Source organism: Eutrigla gurnardus (assembly GCF_963514095.1).
Source record: "Eutrigla gurnardus genome assembly, chromosome: 4".
NCBI classification, from domain to species: domain Eukaryota; kingdom Metazoa; phylum Chordata; class Actinopteri; order Perciformes; family Triglidae; genus Eutrigla; species Eutrigla gurnardus.
The window spans coordinates 17159024-17181962 of NC_139918.1; the positions used below are offsets into that span (position 1 = coordinate 17159024).

The window sequence follows — 22939 nt, forward strand, 5'->3', positions numbered from 1 at the left end:
GGGTGTGTTTATTTACTTACTGCTTATTACGGCTTATAGTTTACGCCATATTTCTGTTGACTGTGCCACGAACCCTGTACTTTTTTTTTTTTTTTTTTTTTACATATCTGCACAGTATTCCACATGCTTTTTTAAATGCACTGCACTTATAATAACACTAATTAACCCTTACCTATGTCTGTAGCTATAAGTAGCATTTCCAACGTGTCATTCTCTTTTGAAATGTCACATAAATTGGATTAGAGAACCCCCACTTCACATCTGTGAAGATACAAGAAGGTTTAAGTATGAAGACATGTTTTGCACAATAAGCCCTTTGTTTCTGAGCCATGTGTGTGTCTTGCAAACAGATAAGATTTTAAGCAGCTTGGACATATTTCGTTTGACCACAGAAGACTTCACTAGAAACGGGGCTGCACCTGTGACTCTGATGCAATATGAGCGGTCAGTTTCTCATCGGGAGGGAACTCTCCTGACCGACATCCGACGTAAACAAGGCCCCGCTGTCACACCAGTCTCGTGCTGCCATCAAAACAAACAGGCCAGGGCCGAGTGTGGACACATGGCATACGTGGCTTAGTCCCCTCCATTGACGGCCTAATTCCCCCCGCACCGCCTCATAAAGGGATCTATTGACAGCCCTTCCTGAGCCCTGCTCACACACAAGTGACCCTCATTGTGAAAATATGTGTACCATCATTTGGGGCAAGCTGCAGTCTATTGCCCTTCCCTATAAAATAACAACATTTGGCTGAAACGGCATTTTGCACCTTTCCTGTCATGATACTGTGACTCAGGGCTTTTCCCCCCATTTACACATTGTAAACAAGGAAGTAGTGAACACTGAGGATTGTGGCACAGGAAATGCTAAAATAACTGGATTGGTTTGATATCCGTTGTTTAAATCAGGGATTGTGTTCTGTAGCAATATTACATGTTTGAATATACAAATCTTTATTACACTTATATTATATGTTTACAGGTGAATCTATCTGTTGTTTTTAACACTGGTCCATGGTCAGGACTGGAGGGGAAAGCACTGCAGGTGGACCTGAAAATCTGATCCTCTCTTCGTGTTTGACAAGGCTACCTAATCCCTTTTGTTCCATCCCAAGAGTCTGTTTCAGAGACAACCGAACCCACTGTAACAAAAAACCAGTGACGCAAAGCAGGATCTTTAAAAAACATGTAGAAACTTTAGGTGTGGTGGAGGCCCCAATGTGAGGTCAAGGACAAGTGGCAGGATGCACAGGGAGGGACAGATCGAACAGAGTACACCGTATTTTAATCAAATGAGTTTCACAAATGGATATCCTAAACATATAAATGCTTCATTTCAGAATGTTGTGACAAGTTGCCCCATCATAAGGCGAGGTGTCAACAAATATTTTCAACAAATAAGAACATATAAAAGTAGCTTTCCAAACGCATTGATGCAGTTAAAAATCTGATTCATTCAGCCAAATGTTCTAAATAGACAAATGATAAATAGACTACCCTGGTCAAGAGCAATAGATGTGCAAAACAAAAAAATATTGTATAGAAAAAATAAATAATTACAAAAAAATAATAGTATAGAAAAACAAGTGTAAATTAAAAACAAATAGCCTACAATAATTAATCCTACACTGAATTGTTCAGTTACAAAAGCTAAAATACAAAAACTAAACTGAATACCCCAGCATAGTTTAAATAGTGAGTCTGACAGAGGCTACATTGCATAAGGCATCTCACAGTTCTGGAAGAAAAAAAAACTATGAACCAACCAACTATGAGTTGAAACCTCATGTCCATTTGTTGCATTGGATACACTTTACCCATTTCACCATTTCACCCTTATTATCACATGTGACAATTTGTTCCAAAAGCAGCTGCACACACAGATGAGTTACATGGATGCTAGTGGCTATACCATGAGCGTTCATACATTGGTTTATCAAATATACTTTTCTCTTTCCTCTCTGTTCTTCTGTATGAACAAAAATATAACTGAACATATTTATTTGTCAAACTATTATTATATAAAGATGCAGTTTTATCTTTTCTTTTACTTTGATGGTGGAAAAATATGAAAATTGCAGATCATCAGAGGTAGAGTGATTTGTCCTTTTAAGATTGGGGGTTCGAACTCCAGTCTGCATGCCGAAGTGTCCTTGGGCAAGATACTGAACCCCCAATTGCCCCCGATGCTGCGCCATCGGCATGTGAATGTGTATGACTGAGTTAGATCCTGATCCTCCAGGCGGCTCCTCTGCCATCAGCTTATGAATGTGTGAACGGGTAAAAGTGACTGAATGTAGTGTGTGAAGCGCCTTGAGTAGCTAGTTAGCTAGAAAAGAGCTATAATGCAGGTCCATTTACCATCATAGTGATGTATGTCAAGAGCTCAGTGTTAATAGAATTGAGTTGCACATGCAACTGTTAGATTCCTTTAGATAGTGCACTGCCTTCTGGTGTGGGAGATATGAGTAGTGTGAAAACATGGTACAAGCTGGCCCACTCTCCTCTATGTTATAAAAAAGTTATAGTGTGTCAAAAAATGTCATAGTATAGTGTTTAATGAAAATGTAATATTAAAGTATGCCATGAAATTGTCTACCAATGTCTTTGTCACATAAAGTCATAGTATAATTTGTCGTGAAAAATATGCCTTGGTATAGTATAGTATGCCTTAACAAAATGTCACAGGATGGTATGTTATTAAAACATTTAGTTGTTTGGTATGATTTTTAAAAAATATTAGTCTAGTATGCCATATTCAACTAAAAGAGTATAACATTTGATAAAAAATGTGTTATATATTATCCCATGAAAATGTCATGACATAATAAACTTGGCTTTTTTGTGACATATTATATTATAACTAAATGTTACTGTATAGTATGCCATAGAAAATGGCATAGTGTGGTATGCCATAAAATGTAGTATGCCATGAGAAAAATGTGACTGTATAGTATGCCATAAAATACGTCACTGTATAGTATTCCATTACAAATGTCATAGTGTAGGATGCTATAATATAGTATGCCATGAAAAATGTTGGTAACACTTTCTATGAAGGTCATATATATACTGCATCATAAACACATTTCTAGCACATTATAGTGCATTTATAATGCTTTATAAAAGTTGTTATAAATGTTTATAATCATGCATGACACCTTATAACAAGGTTTATAAAGTATTAAAAGTGGTAGACAATGTATTATAAGGTCAGCATTCATAACGTTTTATATCTTCATGACAAAGTGACCCCAGTGTTTGAAAGTGTTACCGATTCTTCTTACCAAAATGTCATAGTGTAGTATGGCATAAAAAATGTCATAGTATATAGGGTGTCATAAGAAATGTCATGTATAGTATGCCATCAAAAATGTCAAAGTGTAGGATGCCGTACAAATTGTCATAGTGTATTATGCTATAAAAAAGCCATAGTATAGTATGCCATAAAAAGCCATAGTATAGTATGCCATAAAAAATGTCATAATATAGTATGCCATAAAAAATGGAATTGTATAGTATGCAATAAGAATGTCAAAGTTTAGTATGCTATAAAAAGTTTCATAGTGTAGGATGCCATAAAAAATGTCATAGTATAAGTATAGTATGCAGTAAAAAATATAATATAGTATGCCATGAAAAATGTCAAATTGTAGGATGCCATACACATTGTCATAGGATGCTATAAAAAAGTCATAGTATAGTATGCCACAAAAATGTCATAGTTTAGTATTTTATATAAAAAAGATGCTCACAGTACTCATATTAGCAGAGCTAGTCATTTTCCTGATTGTTTTTGAAGTTAATCTTGTTGTATTCAGTCAATTTCAGCCATTCAATACTTTCAATTCAGTTTCTTTCCCTACTGTTCTTTTGTCCCTAAAAGGTTTTTCCCCCCACACCTTATTGAATTAGAACACCCCTGCAGTGCAGTACTTGTGCATTTGTGTCATGATGGAAGATGGGTTGGAGTCTGGTGAGAGACGAGCCTTGCACATCTTACATAATACTGCTGTCTCGCGTATACTCTCCCCTGCAAACAGCAGACCTGCAGAGGAAATTAATATTTTAATCTCTCAGCCAGATTCAAAGACCAGTCCCTGCTCTCACGGGGAAGCAGATAAATAAGTCATGAGCTGGAGGTTTGTGTGACAACAAGGCTGGACAGACAGACACAACAACACACACTGGGAGAAAGTGCATTGTTATGGGGTTTGGCAGCCAATTTCCAATGGGATGTGAGTGAATGTGCTGTGAAGTTTTGATGTAAATATCCCAAAAGCTGCAGATTCAGATGCGGGATAACCAGCTCCATTCAGCTCCCTCTGTCATAGAGCGACACATAGCTGGCATTTGAAATATTTTCACCCTGCAGAAATGTAATTCACTGGCATGGAAAAAGCAAAGCATGGCGAGGTTGCTGCTCTTCAAGACATAAAATTAGGTCACTCCCACTACCTTACTGAGAGCATGATGCAGACAGAGCTCCATTAACGGATTCAGGCGCCACACGGTGGTTAGTCTGAGCAATGTCAACTGTGTGTGGTCTATGCTACAGAAACATCTGCTGCAGCAATGTGAACCTTTAAAGAATAAAACTACAGTAGATTTTGTCCGAAGGTCTTCTTCAGGCAGGAGCTGAAAGACAACATCATGGGAGGAAGTTTTACGGTGAATTTTTATGTTTAACTCGTACCTTAAGTAATTACATCATATTGATCATCTGCAAAAGCAAACTAAAAATAACAAAAAGCAGGATCCATTGCATATTTTTCTGTAAACTTTTTAATGTGTTAAAATTGTTAAAAACTATAAATTCAAATGATTGGTCTAGTCTCTTTTGCCAGTCATATTCTTCAATGTCAGAGATGATTTGTCCATGTCAATGCACAGCACTGTTAAGAAGCACAATTCTTTGTAATTCATTTCACAAATTCTTTCAGTCGGTCGCTCAGAAACATTTTTTCACATCCAGGTTTAAACTGTTCAGACACAATTATTCCAAAAGAAAAAACGTATTACTGCATATTGAAAACACATAGCGCCACAAAACTAAAAACAAGGAATGGTACTGTTCCTTTAAGATCAGAGGTTAAAATGTTAACATCCTCTTCCAATGATGTCATACAACCCTATCAAATATAAACCAGTGGGAGCACGCCACTTTGAGAGGTGATCAGCTAAACGAAGCTACGATCTCGGACAAGTTGAGGTGATGCAAAGGAACATGGTCCTGGGATGGTTTTGGTTCTCCTTTCCAAGGATGCTGGAAGTTTATTGTTAAACATCTATGCATGGTAACAAAATATTAATAGTTAAAATTTAAAAAACAACTTAAACGTGGATTGAAAAACATGGGACTTTTCCATTATCAGTCATTCTACAGTATTCTGTATTAACACACTGTAGATGACAAAGGAACACGTCTAAATTAGTGCTGTTGAAGCCATTTACAGTTAAACGCAAAGCTTTTCACTTAATACAACAAATGTTTTGTTCAGTAACTGCAAAACGTCTACACTTCAATATAAAACCATTATTCGCCCTTATAGCGCCCCTTTCACCTGGCATCAACATATATCTTGACTGATGTCATATGAATTTTTGTAAAAGCAACCACTACAATCTAGTCATGCAAATAGTAAAATAAGACTTAAAATATATTAACTAGCTCTAAAATGAAATTTTGCACTGAATCATGTAGTAACTTCCAATGTGGAAATAAAAGCACATACATGTAACACCTAGGGTGCAGTTTCCACAATTACTTGGGCTGTTTTTGTTGGCTCTGTACACCCGTACCCTGATTCTGAGGGTGTTTACATCAGCATCCATGTAGAAACTGTAGCTGTTTTGTACCGTCCCGTACTCACATGGATGCGAGTACACCCATTAAACTAAAGCCAGTGTGCTGAATTGTCCAAGTGGCACAGGAAGCACATTACTGCTAGGTGAACATGCTGCAACTAGCTGGCCTGCTTTATAATACAGTGCGTAGACACAGCCCTGGACACCATGTTAATGCCAGGCATTCTGAGGACCTATATCAACATTATTGTTATCCGTTAGATCATCTATGTGTCAAAAAAGTATTATCAAGTAGTTTTTACAAAAGTCCCATGAAGGTAGATCACTTCCTGTTATTCTGTCTGGTATACATTTAAAAATGATAATAATAAAAACGAACCAGTTTTACCCAAACCAATAACTCATAGCATATGTTTGTCTGTAAACTGATGATGGAGTCTCTCCTACTTCCACACTGTCAAAGCAGCGGTTTTTTCGTTCAGTGGTCTGTCGCTCATGCTTCCAATGCTGAAGTCAGGCTTGTCCTGTAGTGTGAGGAGGGGGGGATGGTGGGGGTCCAAAGTCTTCTGAGGAAAATCAATACGTTTGCAGCTCCTCTGGCACTCCTATTCCCAAGTGTATTCCTGAGTTAAATCCGTGCATAGTAGTGGCAACGATGATGAGTGTGTCAGTAACCACAGAAACGTCTTGTGCTCACGCCCACGCAGTCCCTTACTCTGTTCATTGTCTCAAACAGCCGGCTAGTAGTTGAGGAGGCGCTCCCTTTCCGTACCAGCGTAGCGCCTGTTAGCAGCAAACACCTTTGCTTTGTTCGCCGAAGGACCTGTGAATGAAAGTCAGAACGTGTTCAGATTTCAAATTCAATCTGTGCTTCATGTGCTTTCCTTTGAAAACTACTGACCAATGTAACTCAGCAGCACAGGCAGGAAGATGAGGCCATGCGTTGCCCCCAGCAACACTATGGACAAGTACATTCGGAAGTAGAAGACCTGGAAGATCTGCGACTTGGAAAGAGCCAAGATGAGGATGCCTCCAAACTTTGTCAGTGTGATCCCACTGAATACCTGCAAAAAGGAAACGGCGTCATTAAATGCCATGTGATGATGACCAAGACTAGTATGAATGTACAGAGAACAAAAATTAACTGATTTTATGTCAGATATGTTAACATTTTCCTCAGAAAACCCTACTTTATTTAGCTCGACAAGCTTCTCCACCTCGATATCCACATTACCAGGATTCCAAGAAAAACCGTAAGCTCTTTAGTTGCATTGAAAAAGCTCACTGTTGTGAATTTGTGGTCGTGACACTTACAGAGCTCCCCATGTGAGCCAGGGCCTCCTCAGCTCGCTCCACTCTATTCTTCTTCACACTCACGGAAAACGCTCGCACGATATGACTGCAGAACTCCACCGAGATGCCACAGCACTGCAAAAAATACAGGAAACGACTCAGCACCCATTCACCCATTCACACCGTTTCAAAGGGATGTACCCGCCCTTAAACTAAATCACTATTCTTTTAAAACGGATTTAATTCTATGAAACAAAAATATCTGTAAGGATTGTAAACAAGCATTTGGTTTCAATTATGATTAGCCAAGAAAGCTACAATTTAAAAAAGATATTTCTTTAAATACCTTTAAATTATGTGAAAAATTGCTATTCCTGTCTTTATGCAGTTAGAACTTATAATACAGGAAATCTCATTTAATTCACTGAAATTAAAACTGTCCATTGCATTGAAGTGCGTACACAGCTATAGCGAGTAAAGCGATTTAAAGTTGAACCACAAAGCAGTTCTGTAATATCTAATGAACAATTATAATTACAGCCAACAATGGTAACATTCACCACTTTAAACTGATTGGGTGCGGTACAACGCTAACATATTTAAGTGATGCTGCCGGGTACAATTATGTTAAACGATGTTATCTAAAGTCATTCTTAACTTAAACGTTATGTTGTTTGTCATTGTACTTGGGATATTATTCAGGTATTCCCCCTGCTGCTAGGCGTGTTTCCTGCTGCTTCTTACCATGACCAGGTTCACGAGAGATATTGCATTGAGGCTGATGTCCCACAGCCACATGACGCCAAACATGTTGACCAGGATCATGGCGATGGTGATGCAGACGATCACAGCCGACCACAGCTCGAAGCCCAACAACACCGTCGTCACGACAAATATGGCTGCCAGTGACACGCTCAAGTTCAACGCTGTGTCATACGCGATGGTGAGGTATTGCTCATAAAACACATAGAAGACACTGTAAAAAAAAAAAAAAAATAGATTTTAGTAAACACCATAAAGAACACTGACAACTGTCCAGTTTCCAGTTGCTTTATGTTCTTTTGATCCATTAACCTGCCATGTAATTATAGGGGAGACTTGTTTTTTTTATTGAGACCTGTAAGTCCACTTATTCTAACAATAAATAGACAGCAAATCCTTGCTCAACCACATTCATAGTGGCATGAATGGAAGATAAACTGGGACTCAAGGTCAAACATAAGCTATATTGCTGTTTATAATGTTTTCTTTGCTGCGTTCTTATCTATGACCTACTTACCCCCCCCCCCAGTGCCCTTGAACATTGACTTAAAAACAAGCAAAAGTTCAGATCGAAGTAAATCACCATAGAAAACGTGAATAGAGAATCTAAAAGCAGTGGGTGAGACTGAAAAGACCTAATTTCTTTCACAAGAACAACAATTATAAAATGCAGACTATTAAATAGTAAAGAGAGGACCACATGTAGTACAACAGGACTTACCTATAGGCAAAGACTTTGTGGTCGATGGACTGACTGATATTCTGAGCAAGGATTCGAGCCATTTTTAAAGCGTCTATGTAATCTGGGGATTCCTTCATGATGGTGTGGTAGGTCATGAAGTAGGTGGCTCCAACCCCCGTGTTGTTGGGATACAGGTCAACTGCTGTAGCGTAGGCTGCATGGCCGCTGGAGGAGCATTAACGTATTGTGTGAGAGACAAAAAAAATAAAAGAATCACACAACCACAATACAACTGTGAAGTACTTCATGAAGATAATCTTTAAAAGGTATTCAATGACATGTCATGTGTTTCCAATAAAAGCACCCAGAGAGAAAAATAAATGTCAGCGGAGCTATTAAATTACCCTTTTCCACACTTGATGTTTGGGTTGTCTGACAGAAACATGGGTAGAAACCGCATGAAGTCCTCGCCTTCTGGCCTCTGCTTTCCACTGGGAGTCATGGGCCGACAGTGTACACAGGAGGAATTCACCACTGCAAAATAAACATCAGGAATTTAATCATCTGCGTAACCAACAGGATTGGAGAAATATACAAATTTGTTCGGAGACAAAGTCACGAACGGAAAACAATTGATTGAACAAATTACCTCAAAGCTGAACAATATGAAAAAAAAAAAATAGAGAAATAATAATAGATCGAGGTAGAATACTGCACTCATATTTTATCTTAGTGTATTTTGCTTAGTGTTTATTTTGCTGTAAAGTGTGCGATCATTTCTTGGACTGTATGTAATGTATGCGTGTCTTTTACATCAGCCTACCCCCGGGACTAAATATGCAAATTAGCCACTGGCTATAATCTAGCATATTTACATGGAAATGTTATTATAAATATGCATTGTCCCAGTTTCTTTCTTTTAAAAAATACAAATACAAAATAATAATCACTGTAAGCTTAGAAATCATCAATATTATAGAGGACTTAAAGTTCTAGATGTCTTAGACGCTGACCACGGCTGTATTAACATTTTGGTTATTTGCATATCCGTCTTGAAAGTGAATGCAGCTGGATTGCCCAACGCAATTTACCACGTGGGAAAGGAATTTCCTCCTTTCTCCTTTGTTTGCTTCCCTATTCCTCAAATAAACTGACTCTTGCTGACACTCAGGTGACTTTTACACAAGTCATGTCATCTACCAGGAAGCTATTAATAATGAAATACCTTTGCTGGATTAATAATTAAACTAACACTTTGCTTTTTGAAAACTTGAATTAGCTTCCTGTATTTTAAATCTGTAAAAAACATATAACTTTAACAATATTTACAAAATGATGTTATATATTTCCATGGATAATGTCCTTAACAGTACTTTATTGTATGACAAACTGTCAAAAAAAATGTCAACTTATGTCAAATAGCAGCTTGTGACACCAGGACCGTGAGACAAGGGTTCAAAGCATGTTGACGTTAGATAAAAACATACCAGAGGCATTGCAGAAAGACCCACTGGTGTTGTAGTATCGACAGCAGGAGGACTGCGGCTTCACCCAGTCAAAGTAGTCGTCAAGCCAAGAGGACGGTGTGAAGGCAATGGTTGTGCTAGGAGTAAAAGGAGGAGTGACATTCAATAGATCATATAAAACCATCGGTTAGATCAGGCATACTTTAGTCATAATCTTCACCTAATCTGAACTCCCAAGTGTGCCTGACCTTCATATCCTTTACAATGTATGTTGTATGTTAAATATAATGAATATTAAATACTTTTCAAATTGGTTGTAGACTCTACCTGTAACTCATTTTTAAAATCTTCAATAAATTCCTGCGGGAATGAGTCGTAAAACCCAAAATGAAGTTAGGTACATTAGGTCTGTGGTTACCATAAGCTTGAGGGATTGTTATGTTTTTTCCTATGACATAAAACAGGTCAATAACTATTCTACGAGTGAATTTTGAAGCTTTTATGTGCCTTAAAAAAGGTGGTTGCTAACAAGTGGCTAAATGAGACAACGTTAGCTTAGTGGTGGTGACCATAAGGTCATGTGATCAGGGTCTAGTTCATTTACAGCCAAACATTAGCTTTTTACTTCGTGCGACTGCAATAATGTTACAAAAATCTTCCATCTTTTTTAACACAATGTGTTAGTGTCATGAACTTGCAAAATCTAAAAAAAAACACCACAAATCTAATGGAAAAAATACCAATGGCTCTTTGGCAAGGTAACCATTGCAATGCTAACTTCCAGGTTGGCTCCAAAAACGCATCAATCTGCAGCACTCGCATAAATTTTTTCTCGTGCAATCAAACCATCTGTGATGTCATTTGTTCAAAGCTCAGACTTACTAGTTGCTGATGAGTGAGGCGGTGTAGACCTGCTGGACTAGAGAGTTGTTGTCGCAGCCGACTCCTCCACACACGACGTTCTGTCCCTCGGGTCTACTGTAGTCGAGGCCGTCCTCTACCACAAAGTACACCGGAGCTCCCGTGTGGAGGTACATGCTCAGGTTCTTAAAGTAGTCCAGCACGTACGAGTCCTAGATGGAGAGACAGATGGTCAGAACAGATCTCAATCAAGGCTGTTATACATGTTGTATGAGGTAGATCTGGAGTAGATCCAGCATATCCATTTAAAAGACTGAACTACTAGCAATCCATGAAGACACAATCGTGATAGAAAATACAAAAACTCACATCAGGCATTGAGAGCTTCTGGTCCAGTCCGAGCTCTACTTTATTCACCACAGCAATACTGAAGGAGAGCATCCCCACAAACACCGCCACCTACACAACGGGAGATGGAAAAAAGAAACCTTTATAAACAAAACCTAACTGTCATATAGTCAAGACAAATATCAGTCCAAGTGTCACTCAGGTACTTACTATGATTGGTCGCACCCACTCTTTGAGAATGAATGGGGCAAAGACCTTCTTGAAAAAACGGAAGAGGAAGCTTTCAGTCTTTGTTTCCTGACCTTCTGGTAGCTTCGCACAGCAAAAGATGTCGAGTCGATTCCCCTTTTAAACACAACAGACGACACAGCGTTTGATAAATGCAACCAATTTGAAGGTCGAGTCACGTATTTGACTGAATGCGTCACCGAGGCCAAGGAGCAAGTTTTTACTGGCTAATTACAAAGCTTGGCAAACCGTAAACCAGAAAATCATTTACAGTAGCTAGTGTGGAGGTTGGTAGGATGACGTATTCAACACATTTGTACATTAAATTGTTAAATGAATAAGGAAATCCTTTTAACATAAAGTTCTCAATCAGTCATCTGTAAAACTCCTAGTATCATCATTTATGTGTTTCAGTCTCACCTCCTGTCTCCTGATGTCCAAACCGAGCAAGCTGACAAAGCAACTGATCTGCAACAGGAAATCAATAAAAACAGCCAAGCCAGCAAACATCGAGAAAGTCCTCACAGCAGGCATGTTGGACAGGGCTCCTGCAGACGGAAAGGTCAACAGTTTTATCAGCATGTGACTCACCATGGGACATGGACTTGTAGCTACTTGTGTCTATCCTGTCCATTAAAATCACAACTCGAGGCATTTAGGAGGTACATACAGCTTCATTCACGGTGTCTGTGAACATATAGGGGTGCATTAAATCGGTGATCTATTTTTACCAAGGAAAAAGGCCACCGTCTCTGAGAAGGAGGAGAGGAACATGCTGGGGGCGACGTCTCCAAGAATACGACCAATCTGCTGGTGCAGTTCCTCCTGGGGCATCCGCTCGTCCCTCTGTTCAGAAATGCAAGTGAAAAACACTTTTAGAGGGTTTCACAGGTTTTTTGGCAGCATGCAAAAAAAAGGTAAGATGTCTTTTTAAAGGGAGACCTGCATTCAAGACAAATCAATGGGTAAATACAGAACATTTTGACAGATTTGGGTTTCTGGGGTTACCTGATAGGTCTGTACTATAATAAAGATGTTGTCCACTCCTACAGCTAGCACCAGGAAAGGAATGACCTCGATCACAATGAGGGTGAGGGGGATGCCAAAATAGCTGAAGATCCCCAGCGAGGAGGACACGGAGCTGAGCACAATCAGGATACCTGCTATACCCAGAGAAATCTTAGAGTCCACCTGCAAGGGCAAAAAGAGAGCGCATCAGTCATGTCATTCCCTCGAGCTGCTCCATTTCAAGGCCGACTAGCAAGAAGTTGTCCAGCAAGTTGTACTAGTTTTGTTGAATGAAAGAATGCGTCAAGCACTCAAGCCACAGACAGGAAAGGGAAGTTGCACCATGCAATGTGTAAAACTATGGTAACAGACTTGGCACATTGTGTGATGATGATGATGCTAGTGAACGTGTGCTCAGGCTCCTACCATCACTCTCCTGATGCTGTTGATGTGACCCAGGGCCAGGGAGATGTAGACGAACATGATGGCATAGCTGACTACTATGGTGCTGATGTCACTGTTGCTCTCTCGGTCGATTTCATCTTCAATACTCCTCTCAGCACTAAAGGCTATCGTCAGGTTAGGATTTTTGAAGTTCTTCATGAACTTGATGAATCTGAAAAGCACACAAAAAAAACAAAAAAACATTCAATTAAAGGCACCATGAACAGTTAACTTGCTATCCATCAAGAGCTCTCTCTGAGGGATTAAGGAAACAGATAGTTGTCTCACTCTTTCTCCCATGCCAGAGCTCTGCCCAGTCTGACGGAGTCGTTCAGGTAGTTGTTCAGTGGGAAGGTGATCACCAGAGCAGTGGCGTTGTTGTAGTTGGTTTCTGTAGTGCGGGGGGGAAAAGTTGTTCAAACAACCACAATGTTGATAATATAAGAATCTATATAGAGGATGTAAACACTTTATGTAAGTAAATTCTGCTCTTCCACTAATAGTGTGAATCCAGCTCACCATCGTAACCCCCAAGGGCCAGCCAAGGGAAGACGGGGCCACCATAGGTGCCTAAGCAGGGGTCGTGGAGGAGCGTGGTGTCATTGAGGGATGCTGGTGCACTGTGGAGGAAAGGACCAACATAGTTAATAACAAAAATACCAGCCATTATTAGGTTACCCCAGTCATCAGTAGAGGCTTGCTGCCACTACCCGACCTCATTCTTGTGCGGTTAAGAATATCAGATAAAGAACCAACGAATGCGTGACAACAAATGAGGAAGTCTGATTGTGCTATTTTAAAAAAAGGCACACGACGTGCTTCTTAGAAAGTGCAGATGGCAGTGTCTGTGGCTGCAGGTGTTCGATTTCAACACAGATTTTTTTTTACTATACTATTTCCACTCACAGTTCAAGTTTACAGCCAAATGAATGAAAATAAACAAACAATGATGTATGAAACCTTACCTGACACAGTAGAGGAAATGGCTGTGAAAGTCAGCATAAACAAAAAAATCATCTCCTATGCTATGGTCCAGGACTGCATGGCTGTTCTGGAAGTAGTTGAGGACACTCAAGATGGTACAGTTGTTATTGTACGGAGCCAGAGGAGCCAAGCAGACGTCCTGCAACGTGACATTTTTGCCCTCGTATGTGGCCACAAGGCTTTCGATTTCAAGCTGCATATCCAGCACCTGGTTGGAAACAAAAAAGTAAAAAAAAAAAAAAGAAAGGGGAACCAATCAACCACAGTTTCAGGTTTCAGCTCCTCTTCACATGAAACGTTTCTATCTATTCTGGTGAGAGGAACAATACTTCTTTATACAAAACAAACAGTGATTCCAATGACAACATATTGCTAATGATCCATCTTCCTCTCCCTCTAACCCACCTGGTGCAGGATGTCTTTGCCCAGGATGGCTCCAAATGGGACATCCGATCCTCCAAAGTATGGAGAGTAGATAAAAGGTTCAGTGAGCGGAGTGGTTATAATGAGCTGCACGGTTCTAAAAAAGGGTCCGAAGTGGCTGTCGAAGTAGTCCTTCTCTTGTCGAGCCTGGCTATCGGGAGAAGACCACAGCTCAACAGGATCGGTGGTGATGCGCATAAAGACCAGGCCCCCAGAGCAGGCGACCACCAGTATCAGGCTGCCCAGTATGACCACAGACGGATACCGCACACAGAAGGAACCCCAGGAGCTGAAGAGGGTTCGCAGAGCATTCTCGAAGCATTCCCCCAACGTTTCAGAGCAGGATGCATTTACTTTAGAGGAGACAGAGACTGGGAGTTAGCTCACATCACGCAGCAGTGATTCAACGATGGTATTACTCATATTACACCTAAACAGAAATGGAATTAGTGGCACAACAAAAATACATTTTAAATGTCATGCATTACAATACCTTGGTCAGGATTATCACTGTTGAGAGATAGCGGGTTATTGCTGTCCAATATAGGGCCATACTCAGACATGATGGTCCTTTTCCTGTATGCACAAAAAAAAAACATGCGAGCCAATTCGATATTAATTTCTAAAGCAAGACCAACATGAATTTCTCACAGTGGGTTTGAAGGTATAACACATGAATGTTAGCAGAATCCTTTACCTGTAACACCAAGTTCCCAGTACAGCTCCAATGAATAAAAGCAGGAACGCCATGTAAGAGATCCACATGATGACAGTCATGGCATCGATACCAAGGATTGTCCAAGGAGGCGGGAGAGGGGGAGGTACAGGTTTGGGGCCACAGGCGTTTGTGCAGTCCTGACAGGAGCAAGGACCCGAGCCGTCCTCAAGGCCCTCAGTACAGGCATAGGTCTTGTTGTTCATGGGAGTGTAACCAGACACTGGGACATCTAGTGCAAAGAAACGGCATAATAGCATGGGTCAATAAACATACCAAGAGCAACAGGTTAACATCCATTTAAATTACATAAAGGAATGCAGATATTTTCTGCAGCAGGACAATGACCTCATAAAAAGTACTTAAAGTGGTTTACCTGTAAATATGGGTATGATAGGAAAGGGACTCTGTCCATTGTTGATATCAAACATATACTGGATCCAGTTGGTAGCGTTGCAGTCATTCGCATCCTTCCCACACAGCAGTGATAAGGCCTTCACGTTGCTGGATGGTGCCTGGACGTCCTTACAGGCATTGTACATGGCTGAAAAAGTCCAATTTGAATGTTAGATTTCTGTTATTACTGCTAGTCACTCACAGAGGGAATCAGCTGAGAGCATGACTACATGTTGAAGTAGGAAACTGGTTAAGTCTACGCAGCACAATAATGAGGGTGACGGTGATTTTCCATCCATACAATCAACATCTCACCATTAGTAAACGTCTGTCCAATATAGTACTGCACTTCCTCTACGTTGTCCCCGTTGATCTTGGTGGCGTTCATGAACTGACTCTGGTGAGGGCTGCATGTCAGCTCACAGAAGAGGTTCATCAGGTTGAAGAAACAGGCAGGACACCTGCACACAGACGTACAGTAGTGAGTGAAGAAGCAATTTGAATTTAAAGAAAGAAAGATAATTTCATAGCTTACAGAATAATAAACTATGTCAAAGAAATTCATTAATTCCTAGCATTTCGTGTGATTCATTAGGTAACTGCGGTGCATACCGAGACAGGAACTGAAGGGGCAGCTGGAGACTCCCTTTGAGAGTCTGCAACTGGTTAACATCACAGCAGAGGCTACGGTTTTCATAGTCGTATCCAGGACAAAGCTCCTGCAAGCAAATCCAAAAAGAATGACGTCACATTGACGCGGTTTTCCAGAATTCTTCCACAGTGCAAAATAAAGTGCCGTTGGAAAGCAGAAGTACTTTATAGAAGAATGGTTAAGGCAGGAAATGTCAGCAATAACAGAGCAGAAACATCAAGATGTGATGTACCGTGAGAAGGTCATAACCCTCGTGGACTAGCGGGCGGGGAGGACCAGTGTAGTTGCAGTTGTACTTTTTTCCGGGCACCTTTTCGGACTCCCCACACTCTCCAAACCACACGCAGTGCTGTGCCTCGACCTGACAGAAAGACAACAAAACACAGTAATAAGTTGTGCAATATTATTATGTGCAATGCGTAAAGTAATTTGTTTCAGTATATTCATCTGCATTTCACTTTTGTAGCGTCTGTAGAATCATATCCTGGCTATTTATTTATGGAATTACCAGAAAACATGCTGTATTCTGATGTATATCATTACGGGGATATAAAATGACCGTTACTTATCATAGAGAAGATTTTGGCCATATCGCACAGCCCTATCTGAGAGTTCCTCTAATGGCTAAAGTGAAACACGTGACACAGTTCTGTTCAAAGGGAACTCGACAACTCTGATCCGAGATAAAAGCTGCACCTATTTACCTTGAGGTTTAACATTTTACCACATTGAGCCTCTAGCCATGTCTCTTTCCTGTGTTTGTAATCTCGTGCTGTGCATGTCTGAAAATAAGAATTTCACTTCTGCAAAAATGTTCCTTGAGCATAAGAGTAAGCCTTGTGGACTCAGTTTAGTCACGCCGTGGTCCGTCATCCTGACTGACCTGACAAACGTCAAATAAGAAGGCCAGGGAGAGGAAAACTGTGGTCAGGTTTCTATGGCAACATAACACAAGTGGTTGGTTCTAGGACTACGGTCGTGTTCTTGAAAATATAATAACATACTATTACAATTATAACTAAATGTTTAATACATGTTTATGCAATGCAACGCTCCTGCAGTCAAGTTGCATTCAGCACCAGAGCTCTCACGTGTTTTTTGTTGGGATGGGAAGTTAATTCACTTACTCTCAACTGTTTTATGAGTAAGACCTGTGTTACACTCTGTTCTACTTGTGCCTTGAGTTCAAGGGCAGCTTCCCACATGTCATGTCTCTTCAGTTGGAGTTTTATGCAGCAGCAGACTAGGCCAATACTCAAACTATAGATACCAAGAAGCTGTCCAAACCCAGCTTACAAGATACTTGCAAGATTGCTTGAAGTGGTTCAGAAACCTGATGTACGTCCCCATGAAAAGGAACAGCCACACACTTGCTCCTGTTAAAATCTTTTCAGATTATCCACTGCAGTTTCCAAATAATCAATATGTTTAATTATGCAACATCCTTGCCGTTTCCATCAGAATGCTGTATCTTATCTTGAAAAACGAAGGTTAGATCTAATGTTTTAGCATAGTTTCAAAATGTGCTGACCTGATTACATCATGAATAGCAGCACAAACAATGCAGTCAAAAGGAGCAGAGAGGGAGTGTTGATGACAAGCTAGTGAGTAATTATCATCAGTTTCAATCAAATCACATGGAGGGATCAGGGACCAGTGACAGAATTAGTCTTGTTTGTTTTGGAATGTCATCTTCACCAGAAATACCCTAAATTCGCTGGATTTGCAAACTATATGGTGTCTTTTTGAAAAAAAAAAAAAAATTTAATCATCATGTATTTCTCTTGTAATGTCTATGTATTTACTTTTTACGATTTTCTCTAACTATTTTGCTTCTCCTTTAATACTGTTGTTTGCAAAAAAGCATAGCATAAAATTAAAAAAAATATTCCACACCTAAACAAGTCCTTACCTCCTCAAACAGTGACAGTCAAATTAAGTTGTAGATCCCAAACCGACTCGTGAGTGTCTGCTGGATAACTGCTTAAGTTGCACATCGGGTGTTATTACATTCCAGGTTTGTGAGCCATCATAACCATTAACGTTTATGGCAATGGATTATTACAGAACCGACCGGTGCATATCTACCTACGATGTATTGTGATACCTGGTTGAAATAGGGTCTGCTAAGGCTCGGCTCGGAGTCCAGGTCCAGGATACAACCTGTCCCCGTCTGCGGAATGTCAAAGCTATCGTCTATGTGATCCACTTTTAGTTCTCGCTAACGTTGCGAGGTCGGTGCAGTTTCTTTACAAAAAAAAAGCTATTGTGTTTGAGCAACTGTTTAGCCAATTACTGGTGAACGCTGTTTCTGCCCTGGATACAAATAAATAGGAGCCGAAAGCTTTAATAGCTAAACTAACCGGAATGTGAGTTTCGCTAGCCGCGTCAGATAAACACAAGAGTAGCGACGGCAGACCGAGCTGAGTCATGTTTTAGTCACGAGAACACGGAGACTTTACACTTACCCATCGGAAACGTCCCTCCGACAGGAGTATAATGAGGAAGAGTACACAGGAAAGGCTTCTCCCGGGTAGAACTCCCATCCCGCTGACTGACACGAACGATTTGAAATGACGGTCCACCTAAAGTTTCGCAGATCTTGTTGATGGTTTCTTCTTCTTCGTGTTATTTGTTCGGGGCGGAGACAAACTGTTGCCTCAGTGCTGCCACCAAACGGTGCCGAGGACGCATGGCACCTAAACGCCATCATGGTTTTTAACTGCATCAGGCTCCACTGTAAGTGCACTCTTCAGTCTACACTGTAATCCATAGGCTATGGAAAACAATTGTATCGATCAGATTCTGATTTGTTTTTCAAAGTAATATGTTAGAATAACAGAATATAATATATAAGACGTTGTCAGGGATATAGAAGTATAATGTCTTAGATTTATTTCCATTGTTGTCCCTGGTGTTTGTACATCCAACATTAGAAAAAATAGGGACCAAACAGCTAGAAATATTGAATCACATGAACAGACAATCTCAAATATTTTTTCAGGAAGCAGACAAGTTAACAAAAATTAAAAACAACAACAAAAAATCCCATCGCAAAAGACACTTACATGCAAACTTCAGTGTACTAAAAGTTAAAAACAAGTAAAACACCTATGAAGTTTAGTCACTAGGGAACACTGTCAGGAAGGTAGTGTATTCTTTGCCTTACATTTATGCATATTTGACTCTTCTTTAATTAAATAAGGCAGTTTATTTCATACCAGGACACAAGAAGTCTATGAAAGAAACCCTTGTCCAATTAAAACTTTCATCTTTAATGATTAAGTTTGCTGCATTGCCTCTGGTGTTTTAACTCCCTCCACCTTCTTAAAATAATGGGGAAACTAGATTTGAGCACATCATGTAATATCCTTTAAACCAACTGCATGTGAATAATATACGATTTAACCCCAAAGTTACAACAATTCAATTATGTTTCAAAAACGTTTTGTTTCACCTATTGTGGCAAAATGAATTTATGGAGAATCTAAACTATTTATAGCAACAATAGAAAAATACAATCCCTACAAATCTAAATATGGAAATTCAAACCCCTTATTTTTATTACTTATTAATTAAATCAAAGTGTACATTGACAATACAGCCGTTAACTATTGTTGTGTGCTCATGTGATCACATCCTCCTGACTCCTCTGTTTTTTGCTTTTTACATGACGTTTGGGGAAATTGTCAATCAAATCTGATTAAAGAACCCCAAGCATTCCTCATGAAGCAGATAAGCCGAGAGTTAAACTGACAATTATCTGTGCTAAATTATCAATAATGGTAACAATGGAGTGTTTTTTCTTTCTTCCCCCAACGTTGATTGTTGCTTATTTAGTTACAAATGATGTCATTGAGACACGTTTGAATTTGTTTAGGAATTTAATCCTGAATTTTATCATTTCTAACATTACAGCCTTTAACATGTATGACCTATTATTAAATAATACAGTTTGTAACTGAACATCAGACATCTCTGCAAAATTATTATACAAACTAAATATGCCCCATACCAAACATAATGCATCTTTAATTCTAAAGTCTTAAATTGTTAAAAATCTGCAGTGCTGGCAGTTTATTGAGCTTGCGGCTAATTAAAACCGGAGTCCTTAATCTACTAATTTCCCCTGAGGTCAACATTTTAATTACACTTAGTTTGTATGTCCCGAACACTGCACGGAGCGCCACGTCTTGCCCTGGTGTTTAAGAAAACTATTGTTCGTTTAAATGAGGTACTCAGTTTCCCCATAGTTCGGAACAGGGCCATTAAATATAAGTTGAACTCCTCACTTAGTTGTTGAACCCAATAATTAGCAATGTAAGGGCAGATTCAGGTGAATGAACATCTACAACAAAGAGCGCCATTGATCTATTAACAATAAAAAGGCATTGTTTTTGTCCCCTTTGCTCAATCATACGGCTTCTATCTCGTCAGCGATGGTCTCGGGTCACATGAGTGTGGTAAAAAGGCTGGCGTTCACGGTGGACGCTGCTCTCCTTCAGCTGATTATCTGCTAAAAGCATTTCATTAAAGTGTTTGAAGTGCTTGAAGTTCTGCAGGCACCGAGATAAAAAGACTGAGTAGATAAGTGAATCACTGGGCTTCCCGTCCTCCTTTCTGTGTCTCGCCCTTCAATCGTCAAAGATGTGGGTGAGGAAAACAAACGAACTGCATTTCCATAGAAAAGAAAAGATTTATTCAAGTCCACCTTTGAATGAAATAATCACAATTCAGAAATAAGTGCATATCCACGTATGATGTGACACAACTGTGTACTGAGTATAAATTATAAGTGAACATTTCAGGGTATATTACAGTATAATCAATATTTTCTGTACATGTACCTGTGTAAAATCTGCAAAAGTGGGCTTTCTTTCATGTTGCTACAATAGTATACTCCTTAAAAACAAGGAATAATATCTGAAGTGTAATGCTTTTGCAGCAAGACTTTAACGCCAGGAGCAGATTCATAGATATGTTGTCAACAACTGTCTACATTTTTGTTAAAATTGTTAAAAAGGAAACGTCTCCAGGTAATAATATAGATACATTAGAGCACAAACATCAGAAACATCCTTTGTTTCTGACTTGCGCTTTTCAAATATTCTGTAAAACTCATGTTTAAAGGGAAACACTACTTCTAATAAAACAAGTTACTTACATGACCTAAGACAGATGTACCAGCGTTTTTCAAATAAGTGGAAAAACAACAACATAAAATATAGGTCTGCTTAGATTTCCTGGTGAAGTATTTCCCAGTAAAACCTGTTACAAAAGAGAGTAATGGTGGGAAATAACCAGTTAAAGGACCAGAAACCACTACACAAACTAACCGTACTGATATAAAGCCTTAGAGTTGACTAACTTCGTGGCTTGGCCCAAATATGCTTCATGCTACAGGAGTGCAGCTCAGCAGTGTGAATACAACCACAATCACATTTGCTATATTTACCGTTACATTCTCGACATAGTCAGCGATATATATCACTCAGCATTGGATGCCGGAGACTCCCGTTTCCATCGAATGGAGAGCAACCAGTTTGTAAAACACACAGAACTGTCTTAGAGCAGAAAAAGTAACAAACTTAAACAGAAATCTTCAGTATTCCCCTTTAAACCGACTGTACATTCTATACATTGCAATATATTTATTCCCCTCGTTGACTCGTCCACCAGGATGAGTGTCGTCAGGCGTCCGAGGACCCCGACAGTCCAGCTTATACTCTTAAAAACTCCCTTTAATCGTCTCGTCATCACCACAGAGAAATGTTGAAAGCCGTCACAAAGATGTGTGTTGTCAACCGTTTAAATCCAACATGTCGATATACTAATAATATACTCATTCTGTATCCTACGTGACATGTACCTTCGGTTGGGTTTCGGGCTGAGCAGCCGGTGTCTGTTCGTCGCGGTAGAACTTCTGCCTCCTAAAAACGGAGGCATAATTTTTCTTAAATGGAGGAGTTTACATCTGTTTCAAGCCGTCTTCCCATGACACACCTGGAGCACACACAGCATCACAGACTCCCTTTAGACAGATTTTCACTTTCCGACCGGGCTCACGACATATGAACGGAGTGCATCTCGACTCTCAGGTCAACTGAGTCGCGTACGAGTCGGCTTCCCGTCTGACTTTCATCAAGAAACAGTCATTTTTAGTTTGGTGGTGAGAAAGAAAACTCTTTGGAATGAGAGGGTTTTTTTTGTTTTAGAAAGGTATGACGGCATGCAAACAACGTGGAAAAGCTTGCACCCGACGCCGTAATACATGATAACTGATGGTACCACTTAGCTGGGCGTTCTCAGCCAGTACATCAATGCCCCTTCTTAATGGAACAGGAAACAGTCTCATATGCTTGGTCCGTATCCACCAAGTCCTCAGTCGGGGCCCAGGTACTCTGCGTTTTCCGCTGCCGGGATGTGTCCGTTGGCGTGGGTCTTGAATGTAGGGGTGAAATCCTGTTGGTAATCGGGGTTGTCTATGCTGTTCTGGGGGTGGTATTTCTGAATGCTGTGCACCGTGCCGTTGGAGGTGAGCGGGAGGACGGCGGGGGACAGCACCTCGTTGAGGTACTCGGGTCCGTTGGTGCCGTTTCTGAAGCAGTTCAGGTACTCCGTCTCCGCGTCGTCCGAGGAGATGGTGGGGAGGACGCTGCGAGGCGGGCCTGGGTGCTGGTAGATGGGATTCATCACATCTGAAACTCCGTTCTGGTTCATGTAGTCTGTAAAAGAAAGACACAGACTTCAGCGAGGACCCCAGATATAGCTTCTCATTACGTGCGTACACAGCTTAAATAGAAACCAGCAGGTCATTTATAACACCCAACGGAACATAATGGTGACATGTTTCAGCCCATTAACTGCAA

General features: G+C 40.1%; 2 protein-coding genes across 2 annotated transcripts in view; both read right to left on the reverse strand.

Annotated features, from left to right (window-relative positions):
• Positions 1-6297: 6297 nt before the first annotated feature.
• Positions 6298-18680, reverse strand: npc1 (Niemann-Pick disease, type C1). Its single transcript, XM_084008569.1, has 25 exons — positions 18539-18680; positions 16303-16431; positions 16031-16137; positions 15734-15879; positions 15399-15566; positions 15005-15254; positions 14801-14883; positions 14290-14660; positions 13866-14092; positions 13420-13520; positions 13189-13291; positions 12883-13072; positions 12457-12639; positions 12180-12294; positions 11869-11996; positions 11431-11565; positions 11242-11331; positions 10894-11084; positions 10033-10148; positions 8950-9079; positions 8585-8770; positions 7846-8077; positions 7123-7236; positions 6710-6872; positions 6298-6631 (listed from the first exon to the last, which is right to left on the reverse strand). Exons 1-25 carry the CDS (start codon positions 18614-18616, stop codon positions 6549-6551), a joined length of 3819 nt encoding a protein of 1272 aa, XP_083864695.1. The 5' UTR covers positions 18617-18680; the 3' UTR covers positions 6298-6548.
• Positions 18681-20746: 2066 nt separating this feature from the next.
• The window catches only part of egfra (epidermal growth factor receptor a (erythroblastic leukemia viral (v-erb-b) oncogene homolog, avian)), a 35255-nt gene continuing 33062 nt past the window's right edge, over positions 20747-22939 (reverse strand). Inside the window, exon 28 of the mRNA XM_084008570.1 lies at positions 20747-22795. Coding sequence (XP_083864696.1) covers positions 22452-22795 — 344 coding nt within the window. The 3' untranslated portion in view covers positions 20747-22451. The remainder of the gene's footprint in view (positions 22796-22939) is intronic.